The sequence below is a fragment of the Ylistrum balloti genome, unplaced genomic scaffold, assembly GCF_031769215.1.
Source record: "Ylistrum balloti isolate Yb309-2 unplaced genomic scaffold, AGI_CSIRO_Ybal_v1 Utg369614, whole genome shotgun sequence".
Classification (NCBI taxonomy): domain Eukaryota; kingdom Metazoa; phylum Mollusca; class Bivalvia; order Pectinida; family Pectinidae; genus Ylistrum; species Ylistrum balloti.
Window position 1 is genome coordinate 2,254,968 of NW_026781888.1, and position 12,003 is coordinate 2,266,970.

The 12,003-nt window shown below is 35.8% G+C and overlaps 1 protein-coding gene across 1 annotated transcript; it reads left to right on the forward strand.

Annotated features, from left to right (window-relative positions):
• The first annotated feature begins 291 nt into the window (after positions 1-291).
• On the forward strand, positions 292-11,798 carry LOC132547973 (ammonium transporter Rh type A-like). The gene is made up of 9 exons (XM_060211791.1): positions 292-442; positions 3,351-3,543; positions 3,935-4,085; positions 4,692-4,836; positions 5,295-5,458; positions 7,396-7,533; positions 8,158-8,291; positions 9,485-9,633; positions 11,662-11,798. Exons 1-9 carry the CDS (start codon positions 292-294, stop codon positions 11,796-11,798), a joined length of 1,362 nt encoding a protein of 453 aa, XP_060067774.1.
• The last annotated feature ends 205 nt before the right edge of the window (positions 11,799-12,003 follow it).

The following is a 12,003-nucleotide window of genomic DNA, read 5'->3' on the forward strand; positions in this document are numbered from 1 at the left end:
TTTCTGTATAGTGAAATTACACAGTGTACACATATCTTTTTTTCTGTGAAATTACACTGTGTACATACATTAAACTATTAGTTTTACTTGTAAGGATATAAAAGTGCATCTATTTACTAAGTAACCCTAAATACACCAGTCATCATTTCACGCTCCGCTGGTTCAATAAATATTCCTTAGCATGCTTAAATATTCCGGTCATCCGCAGTGAAATATTGTCACATATGTAGATTTATCCCTGACTAGATCTCAGAAAACTACTTGTCGACCGCCGGAACTTTAGAAGGCAAGATGGCTGTACCAAAGAGAGTGAAATTTTCATTGGCTACTTTATTCATTCAAGCTGTTTTCATCATCATTTACGCTATCATTGTTGATTACGAAGATGCTGCAGATCCGACGAAGTCCGACAACGACTATCCTACACCTAAATATTATCCAAGTAAGTGGTCTGACATTACGTGCTTTACACAACTACGAGAAGCACAGACCGACAATTTTTTTGGAAATACATGAGATCTCAAATATACATGATTAACTTGCACAACCATTCATTATGAATCTCATATTTTATAATTTACCAATGTTTTAACTCTGATTTTGACGTTCCTCTGAGTTTTAATCAATTTAAAAACGGTTTCTATCGCGTGATCTATAACTAAAACTCGTATTTTGACTAAATTTGGCAATGTTTTACTGACCTCTGTTCCCGATTCTGGTTCTGTAACTTCTAGATATCCATAAATATCCTTAAATATGCTACAATCTGGTTTGTCATGCCTTATTTAAGCAGGAAAGAGATGTCTATAATTTAATTTACATACATTTCCCCGTCGAACCACAGACATATGTCGCATACCTGTTGCAGTATCAGTTACATCACACTGCACTGTAAATGATACATATCCTTGGCGGTTTCTAGGTATAGTTAACTTTCATAAGCTATTCGTAAGCAATAAAAACAACATTATAAAGATAAATGTTTATCAAACACAAAATATTGACAATTTCATTTTAATTATTGTAACATTGTAAGAAATATTTATATTTTGCGAAAAACAAAAACCAAGCTGGATATACCATTTAAGAGAGTAGATTTTTAAAGTTAAGATTAACAGATAGATAAAAAGGTAATAAAACTCGGCGTAAATTATTGTGTTAGTGTCAAAATAGGTTAAATCGTTCAATCATTCATTTTATTGACTTTTGGCCTTCCAATCGTACAATATATCAACTTTTTAGATTTAAAGTAAGGTGCCTGTAGGACTGACAACAATAAGTACACACATACCTGTCGATAAACTTTTCATATCTGTTTAAAAAAATAAAATGAAATAAAAAGACACATTCAGGAATTAAAATTTGAGCTTAAGGTTCCCTGTAGGACTGATATACACTTCTTGTAGTGGAATAGAAGTTCTTTAACGCACCCAATATATGATTTAAGTGTGACTACGCGGTCACATTCATCAGACAAATGACCGGTGTGAAACGTACTAGCACTGATTTACGTAGTGTATAAGGTATTGACCAACCTTTTCGGCTGCATCAACAACCTGAAGAAAATGTACTGAAAAAAATCACGTATAGTAGACCGTCTCATCTGTTTCATAACAGGTGCCCATTTTATGCCACCGGTTGACAGATCGGGGGCAAATTAGTTTTGTGCTGTCTGTTTGTCTGTTGTCAGCTTTAATATTGCCCATACCTATTACACCAAAAGAGATAGGGCTATCATATTTAGCAGGTGTAGCATACTTTACACATTACATTTTTAACGCCCCTCTTCAGAATTTTGCTGCATAGCTTGTCATAAACGCATCTTGTTACTGTCATAAAATTTTTCTATAATATTTATGTTTTCAAGGTCCTTTGAAAAATAAAATACCACTTAACCGACTGTATTATGTACACATACATATATACAGACTGCAGCTTCGATAATGCAGAGGAAGGATATCCAGCAAACTGCTAAGGCAATGTCCCCTACCGGTCCCACAAGCTATCTCACTTCAATGATTTATAAAGATGGTGCCGTTTGTTGCTAATTTGGAGAACAAAGAAAATATATAATTAGTTTGTTAGATTTTAAAGTGATAATGCAATAAATAAGTATAATAATCTGACAAGAGTTTCATCATCAATTTGTAATAATTTTTATGGTCATTTGTAAGTGTGTGATGTTTGATTCAAAATCTCATAAAGAATGAAGCCCCTTAGAGCACTGACAACACTATTCTGAAACAGTGGCCATGCCTTTGGTACAACAACCCTGGAACTCAAACTTGTCCAAAATAATTTGGTGTTTTTTTTTTAGTGTGTGAATTTTTATGAGAATCCCTCAGGAACTGAAGCCGCTAGAGCGATCACAAACTTTATCACAGACGCAGGGACGGACGGACGTTTCACTGTTAGGGGACTAGAATTATCTGTTGATCACTGAGGAGGGGGTGTGTCTTTTTTTGTAGAACTCGTTTCCGATCACAGGGTCTGGTCTAGATATGTGTTTCTGAACCCCCATTCTTGGTGAATAACGAGTTTTTTTTTTCAAAATATGAATCAAGTGTATATTTTGTTCAAACCATGCCAGTATTTGCAAACATGAATAATGCAAATTTCACAAAAGACAAACAGTGATATTTCCCGTCTTTTTACATATTCCAACTCCATGATGTCTTATTAATGATTCATAGAGAATAAGAAACAGTTCCTCGTCCATCACTCTTCACTTTATCACCTCTTGTAAAATGGATTCAATTTTGCTTATTTTTGGTCAGGCTGCTACGTGTGGACTTAAGTTTAGCTCGAAGGTAACCTCCAGGGTCCATCTTTAAGTATATTGCTTTATATTTGCTGATCTGTCCAATCTCCCTCAATGATTCATGTGTTTGATTTCTGTATACAAAGCGAAAAGTTTTATATTTAGACGTGTTACCATGTGTATGACCAAACTGGTTATTAATTTGTTTGAATGCTGGATCTGTGTTTTTTATGACTTTAGCAAAAAGCTTAGAGTTCAAAGTCATTAAAATCATTTTTAAAAAAAATTACTCGTCCTAACACACTTTCCCGGAATACTCCGCTTATGACATTTATTCAACCGGAAATGTTTCCACTGACTACACACTCGCTATCTCTCCTTAAGGAATTATCCGATTCACGCACTAAACTTTTTTATCATTACATTACATGTGTTCTATACTGATCACAAAGACATTTTCTATCTCATTTTTTACACGCGACTACAAGATCCCTGGTACAATAGCCATCTGATATGTTTTGTGATGAATGCTACAGGCATGTGTAATGTTTATATAAATCAACATGTTTTTGTTTGTTGTTCATTTCAGTGTACCAGGACATACATGTGATGATTTTTGTTGGGTTTGGTTTCCTGTACACCTTTCTATACCGCTACGGGTACTCTGGAGCCGGCATCAACATCCTTCTCGGAGCTGTAACAATACAATGGACGCTGATCGTACGGGCACTCTTCTTCCACGAACTCGCCTCAGGGGTTCGAGTCAAAATGTCCTTAACTGAGTGAGCATGGTTTAAGAGCGCGGGAGCATAGCAAATGCTCACGAAAAAAAAAATTGCAATTTTTTAAAGTTTTCTTAAAAACTCAAGTGAAATGGTCCAAGATCACAGCGAAACATCTTTTTTAAGCTTTATCTGGTCTTAAAAGAAACTCCATCCATCTCGTGCTCGATTGGTTTATCTCTGTGCGTCTACTGAAAATTTCGATATACAGAAATGTTAAATATAAATAAGTAAATTTAGCATTGGATAAAACAGGTGACAAATAATGATGAAGGATGCTAAGGGCTTTGCTTCAGAGCCAGAAAGAACAGTTGATGTTTTATATGACACTGACTGGTAACATTGCTCCAAAGGTCAGTACAATTGTTAAGGCGACGTTTAAAATTTACAGGTTGATAAATGGCGATTTTAACGCAGCCACAGTACTGATCTCGTTTGGGGCTCTGATAGGAAAAACAGGTCCTCTACAGCTTCTGGTCATGGTCCTTCTGGAAGTCATCTTAGCCAACCTCAATGAATATATTGGTACGGAACATTTAAAGGTATGTTTGACGTCATCGGCGTTCTCTTACACGTGGTTTGCCTGACAATGTAGGCGCATTCATTACAAGCCATGTGTGACATTATGGATGTCATGTGACGTTCTAGATCAGCATGCCTCTCAGATGGGAGGTTTAAGTGTTATTGTCAGTTAGCTGTCAGAGCTTGCTAAACTATCGTTCCTGTCCGATTGATGACAGGTATAAGTTTTATCATTGCTTAATAAAGGTAGTGTATGCTTCATCACCATGGCGACGTATCGACTCCTTCAAACGACGTTTAACAAACTACTACTGTCTTTGTTACGTCATCGATATCACCTGGTTAAAGGTATCTGTAAAGTTATCGATAATGTCTTTTACAAGATTTACGTGAAAATCTTGTTTGTATGACGTCATCAATACTGTCTAATTTTCATCTTTTCAAAATACTCATGTACACATAAAACAAGCATATTATCCCCTAACCTGTAACCTGTGACGTCATGCATCCTAAATGAGCCTAACCATTTACTAAGTTATGACGTCACGTATTTCTGTGTGAGCGTAATCTGTGACGTCACGTGCATAACATGAGCCGAGCTTAACCCAGTCCGTTGTATGTTTCAGGTGAGCGATGTTGGCGGTTCCATGTTTATTCATACGTTTGGAGCCTACTTCGGCCTTGCTGTGTCACGTGCCCTGTATAGGGAATCTCACCAGTCTTCGGCAAATCTTCGTCCCGGGTATCTGTCCGATATCTTCGCTCTGGTTGGTAAGTAGTGAATCCGATATGACATTCCAAGTATTGATCAACAGAGAGTTTAAAGACTGCCACCTTTATCATTTGGAGACAATTGTGACTTTCAGAAATGATAATAACGTTGTGATGTTAAATTCATTTTTTTCTGCGAAGCTTTAAACATCATACCGCTTTTCAGAAACTCGACTGTTACGATCGCAATACGACGATTTGTCTGTATTGTTTTTAACGCAATATTCTGATATTTGAATTTACAATATTCCAATGATGTTGAGATCAGACCTCCATAGTCTATTATACATTTATAGAATACTTCATGTTAATAATGTTGTAGCTGTTCTATGGACATAAGTTGTCACTATAGTTTTGTCATGCTGTAAGTTTTCTCGAGTTTTCTGTGATATCTTTTTCTGTGTTGTTTCCGATATGTCTTGACGTAACTTTGACCTTCTCATACACATTTATTACAGGCACTATCTTTCTGTGGTGCTTTTGGCCGAGTTTTAACGGAGGCTTAGCGACCGATGATGGCAGACTCCGGGCGATCATCAACACTCTGTCGTCGCTCGTTGCTTGTGTCGTCGTTACCATGGCTATCTCGTCCTTGCTAAGTCGTCGCGGTAACATCGAGATTGTAAGTAATTCATATTTCTTAATGCCTAACACACGGTAAAATGTGATCAATACGGTATGTAGACGTATTCTCTGAAGTTAAAGATTCTGACGTAAGGAAGAAAAAATGCCGGCCACAGTTACTCAATCCTTCAACTCTAATATGAACCACCCCCCCCTCCCGCCCCCCTCAATCCTAGCGCCCCTCCACTTTCTTTTCGGATACTGAAAGACCATAACAAGCTACCAAAATTTAAACCTGACAGTTGGTTTTGTAATAGTGACTGATTTCCGCCATTTTGGGGGAGCGATAAAGTGATTTGTCGAAATCAGTTTGTATCGCAAAGAATTTAATTGATCAAGATTGATATAAGCTGCTACAAACTTGAATGAAAGTTGCTAGAGTTCGGACAAGATATCCAGATTCCCCAATATATAAATCAAAATCACCAGCCGACCGGTTTCTCCCTTTAACAGAATTGATATTATCACACAGATGGCAAGCCTTAATGTTTTAGGCTCGGCGAGGGTGTAGATAGTATATTATGATAAATAAATGAAAACAATATATATATAAGTGTTATCGCTCTAGCACACTGCAATAATTAGCTCAAAACCGAATGACAAGTAAAATACAGGCGAGGCCTAGTTACCCCTCGCACTTTTCGGGTATACAAAAGTATTCTGTCTGATGTGACTTCCGAACGACACGTATTTTGACAAACACCCAGGTCTTAATAAAAAATATAATAAAACATACAAACCACATTCATATGTGATGGTTTATACCTGGCATTTCGTCTTTTCGCACTGTTGTTCGCGAAAAGACCTCCGGCGAGTGCGCGAAATCGCGAAAGGATAAAAACAAAACGAAATAAAACCCCGGCAACCCGCCATTCAGGTTTGTGACAGAGTAACCTCATACTCATTCATGCCCGACCCTGTTCAGCGTCATAGCAGAGTAAAAATGCACTGAGATAATAGACATTATAGGATATCATAATTCACATGTTTATACCTCTTGTGTAGGCCATATAAGTTCATAACAGATATGTGCGTCATACGCTTTTGTAGACGGCGAAACATTACCGCTGTATCGTGTAGATGAAAAAATGCGAAGATAAGATTGACACTGAATAATATAAACTTATATGACATGATATCACGCAGGCCTTGTAATGTGCAGATATTTTTTATCATTCGGTCGTAAATAGCGCACTTTAAAATTTGACTCTTTAAAATTCTGCTGCTTTCAAATAACTTCGATGTACGTGTTTTATAATTTAAAAAAATGTAGGGAGGTTTTTAGAAATCAATATTTCATGGCTTGAACAATTCTTCCTTGAAGTTGTCAAAACATGCTAATTGTAGGCACAAAATATGTTCTATGGGGAGACAAGAAACAAAAATATATTTTGTCTCACATAGATTCGATCTAGACATGCAAGACTGGTTTCCATCGATTCAGCTGGAGACTCTTAAATTTCCTAATAATTTATCTCCTGGAACGCTGCAACTAGGCCACTTAAATACGCGACGGCTTCATCAAAAAGGTCGCCACGAAGACTAGTTAACGAGCGAAATAATTGTGACTTTATAAATATTCCGATGCTGTTTTGCTTTATGGCATCATTCTTGTTTCTCTCTTACTTTGAGTGCCAATGTATTCCACTTGTTTGGCCTTTAATTCGCTGCTACTATTACTTGGGCTGAATGCTTTTTTGCTGTGGTATACGAATTCATCAACGCGTTTTGCCATATTCATTGATGTGTCCTGTTTCGTTGGTTTTTGACAGGGTATTTATTGTCTTTGGGAAAGTGTCAAGGTCTTCTGTAGCTTAAGTTTGAAGAAACTAAAACCTTAAAAATATTTTACTTTTTTCTTTGTTTTTTTTTATTATTATTTTAAATTTTGTTTACGAATATCTGTACACGTCAATTTGTGTTTGAATTTCCTAGAGTCACCTACAGAACGCCTCACTTGCTGGTGGAGTGGCCGTAGGAACATGCGCAAACATGCCGATTAAACCTTGGGGAGCCATGGTACTCGGGACGTTAGCAGCCATTGTATCGACTACGGGTTATAAATACGGCAGTGTAAGTAACAGCGGTAAATAAACTCATGTGCGATTCTAAAGTTCTGTGGTGTGCATTGTTTAAATAAAATTTTGGGTCTGAAATATATAGGAATTGTCACTAAACTGTTATATCAATAGCAACAATCGTCAACTTCTTAACAAAAAACAGAGTTGGGCGTTGTATGAGGATACACTCAAAAAATTCACCAACTTATGGACAAAGACAAGAGTTAGGCATTACATTGTCAGTAAGTATACACCCATCAAACCTCGCCAACTTTTGGATTTGGAGAAAGACAAGATTTAGGCATTACATTGTCAGTGAGTATACACTAAAAACAAAACTCGCCAATTTATAGACAACGGCATGAGTTAGGCATTACATTGTCAGTGAGTATACACCCAACAAACCTCGCCAACTTTTGGACAAAGACACGAGTTAGGCATTACATTGTCAGTGAGTATAACCTTGCTAACTTCTGGATAAAGACAACAGTTAGGCATTACATTGTAAATGAATATACCCTTAACAGGAATCGTCAACATATAGGCAAAAATCAGAGTTGGCCGTTAAGTATAAGTGAGGATTAGCCGACCACAGTTAGTTTAAGTTTACTTATTTAAACCTTAAACTTTGTTTTAGGATTACTTGGCTTCGAGATTCAAGATCCATGATCCGGCAGGCATCAACAATCTGCACGGCATGCCGGGAATTCTGGCCGCGTGCGGCGGAGCTGTCATGGCCGCCATTGCAACGAAAGACAACTTTGGTGACAGGTGACAGAATGATACCATATTGTTTGGAATTAATTATTAAATATTTGTATGTAGTATGTTATATAATGTTTAGAGTGACTGTTGGCGTACATTTCGATGAGTTTAGAGTGCGTAAGAGGTGTGTACAGATCACGATATTTGGGGTTATAAGAATTATGTAACATTTTGTGACCACAGACGTATTACAATGCATGGTTTGAACTGAACACCAATTACATTATTGCATTTAACTTCGTACTTTACAAAAAACCCAGAAAATATCAACACGCAACTGGATCTCTCTCCGATAAAACGAGGTGACTATAAACAAACGGAATATTTACACAATGACTCCTGAAAAGTACAACGAGAATAAGGCCATGTGTTCAGAAAGCATAAGCGTCTTCTGCAATATTGGTCAGTCCAAGATAGTATCGGTATTCTCCAAAATGAGAACAAAGTTAATAACAACGAAAACGTACTAACGAGAATCAAACACGTCGACATCTTACATGGGTATGCTATTGGGAACAAATCTATTTTAACTTATCAAAATGTATCACTTATAACACGCATTTATTAGCACGTATCGTTGAAAGCTGTGGACTCTTTTTTTTTTTAAATATTTCATTTTTAGTCGCAATACATCGTAATATATCATTATTAATAAATCACACATCATTTATGTTTATCTCGTAAAAGTAGCTTTGTCAACCAGTCGAATTTCAATAATTAGTTACTCTACTGAGTAACCCACTAATAAGTCGACATTTTAATTGATAAAAAAACCCAAAAAAACAAAACAAACCAACAAACGAAAAACGGGTACAGTATACTATCTAATATTGAAATATACATAACATTGTATAATTATCATTTTCGAGGTTAAACTTTCTATATCGGTGCCCTAGTGGCGACGGCACATTTTAGAAGTTTACATTTGAAAGATTAAAATGTCAGAATGGTCGAGCTTGTAGTAAACGACTTACGATGTCGACAGTATTTTTCTATGTGTATGTTATTTTTACGGCACGTCTTTCGGAGTTTTGTAACCGGTTCATGTTCTTGTGACCGAGTCACCGATGGACCGGTCAATCATTGGTCACCCTACATTACAGGAAATATATATAGCTGGTGATCGTGTTGATTAGAGAAATATTACCTGAATCAATCGTGTGTAATATTGCATCAGACATTTTGTCTATTTCCACCAGTCTCTACGTCATCTTCCCGGCTAGGACACCAAACATCGTTAACGGCACTGTTTACCCCGCGGATCGCTTGGCCTTCGACCAAGGAGGTTACCAAATAGCAGCACTCGTAACAACTCTGGCATTGGCTATCGTCGGCGGTCTTCTCACAGGTAAATATGGTCGTGTACGGGATAACTTTCCAGGTTTAGAGGTCAACGCTTAGGTCATTGACACTATTATTATAAACAGGAAACCATTTTCCTACACAATATTTCAAGTTCTGTTTGATTAATTGTACATTTTAACAGGGCATGCTTGATTTGTTTTTGCGTTTTATGTTCAGAGTTGAAAGGTTGAGGTGATAATTAGAGGTTAAAGGTCGAAGTAATAATTTCTATAAATAGGACTAGGATTATTAATTTTACTGGTAATTGAAACAAAATTTACTGAAATCAATTGAAAAATTTGAATTTTTTACTCGTCAATATTTTATGATGATATTCTGAAGTAAAGAGTTATGGCGAATTTATCCTGACGTTGCACCTGTTCCGGTTCATTGCCTTGGTCGATCTAAAAATACATGCCTAATGACGACAGGAAAACGCGCGTTTAAAGTTTTTGTATCTAAATACAGAACACGTACGTTCTGAAAATGACGTATTTACTGTTTGTCGCTGGCGATATTGGAAAGACGAAACAAAAGTTTAACTCAGTGATCGGATTAATACTTAACAACATTTACAACACTATTAAGTAAGACTATAACGACAGTGTCACTAGTACTATATTCTAACTCGTCAGCTGCGTTCAGTGTTACCTTAGAAAACAGATCGGATTTTGGCCAGTTATCAGTGCAATGCATATGAATATGAATAATTAAACGAAACTTGCTGCTATAAATATTTTATTGAAAAAGGGAACATTATGATTTTAGTAACTGAGATCGAGGGTGCAACCTCATGAAAATACGACCAAAAAGGAGTAACATTTTACCGCCCTTTTTATAGGCGTTGATATTGAAATAATCTTCATTCTTGTCCTACATTGATTGAACGCATAAACAACATTTTGGTCCAATTTAATCTTTAATAAAACATGTTTTAGTGAATATTGCCTAAGGTAGCAACTTTGACAGTCTGTAAAATATAACACAAACAAAATATCCAAAGAGATTTTTCTGATAATTATCATTTATAGGTAACTCATTGAACTTCAAGTTCAAATTCGCGAAATATGACATTAATTTTCCATTTTATTGTTTGTCCAATATGTCGAATCAAGCAGTTACCCTTCATACCGCTTTCACTAAACATGACACGAGCTCTTCAGTTCTAGGTGACAGGGCCATATTTTGATCATTCTATATCTTTTGTTTTAACATTATGCAGCAAAGATAACCAGAAGCAAATAAGAAAGTGATTGATTAAAACTGAAGGTCAATAAGTTTTAAATGAAGGTAGAACTTTTTATCTTTTAATAAATAAATATTTACCTATAACATCACAAAACAGAGCTGATTAATGAAAGGTCACTTGACTAAAATTCAAATTCACAGGGTTCAAGGTCAAAATCAAATATAAAATATTTTCAACGGAAAATCATTTGCTATGATATTATAAAAGAAGCAAAATGATCAGGCAATTGTAATATCAGTTTAGACCTAGATAAAGCTAGATAAAGCTCCAGATAAAACTATAGATACATCTAGAAAAAAGTAGATAAATATGGATAAAGCTATAGATAAAGCTAGATACAAATCTAAATAAAGCTGAATAAAGCTTTAGATAAAACTCTGGATAAAATTAGATAAAGTTCTAGATAAAACTCTAAAAAAAGCTCGAATACAAACATTGGATAAATGAAAAAACTTTAGATAAAGCTAGATTTTTTTTAAAGTCGTTTAATAAATAAACATACATTTTTACCATGTGGAGCGAATGCTGACGTAGACAAAACAACATATTATCGTCTAAAAAAGGAAACAAAATTGGATGTTTAACATTTTTTTTTGATAAATCATTTGCATTCAACTGTAATTATTTAATATTTCTACTCTAGATCTGGCCGGTATATCTGACAATTGTGAAAAGTGACTATTGTAATATAAATATATATATATATTAGAAAATAAACTTTTAGAAGGATCCGTTTTGTGATTATTTTAAACTTTTTTTACTGTCGCATTGATCTGTCCACAGGTCTCGTGATGCGTGCCCCGATCTGGGACGCCCCGGATGACCAGGAGTTATATGACGATAGAAATTACTGGGATGTTTCGGAACATGGCTTCCCTCCTGATATAGCTACTATACAAACGGGTTTTACATACGGGTAGGTAACACTTTCTCAGGACTTTAGGACTTGGAGCCTTAACTTGATTGGGAAATACCGAAAGCGAGATTTAAAAAAAAGTAATAATTGTCATTAATTATCACCATGTTTTTCTGATCAATATTTTAACCTATCACCGGTTATCGTTTACTACATAGTAACGAGTGAGATAAAGAGAAAATAAATACTAGGTAACAGTGTTACCTTCG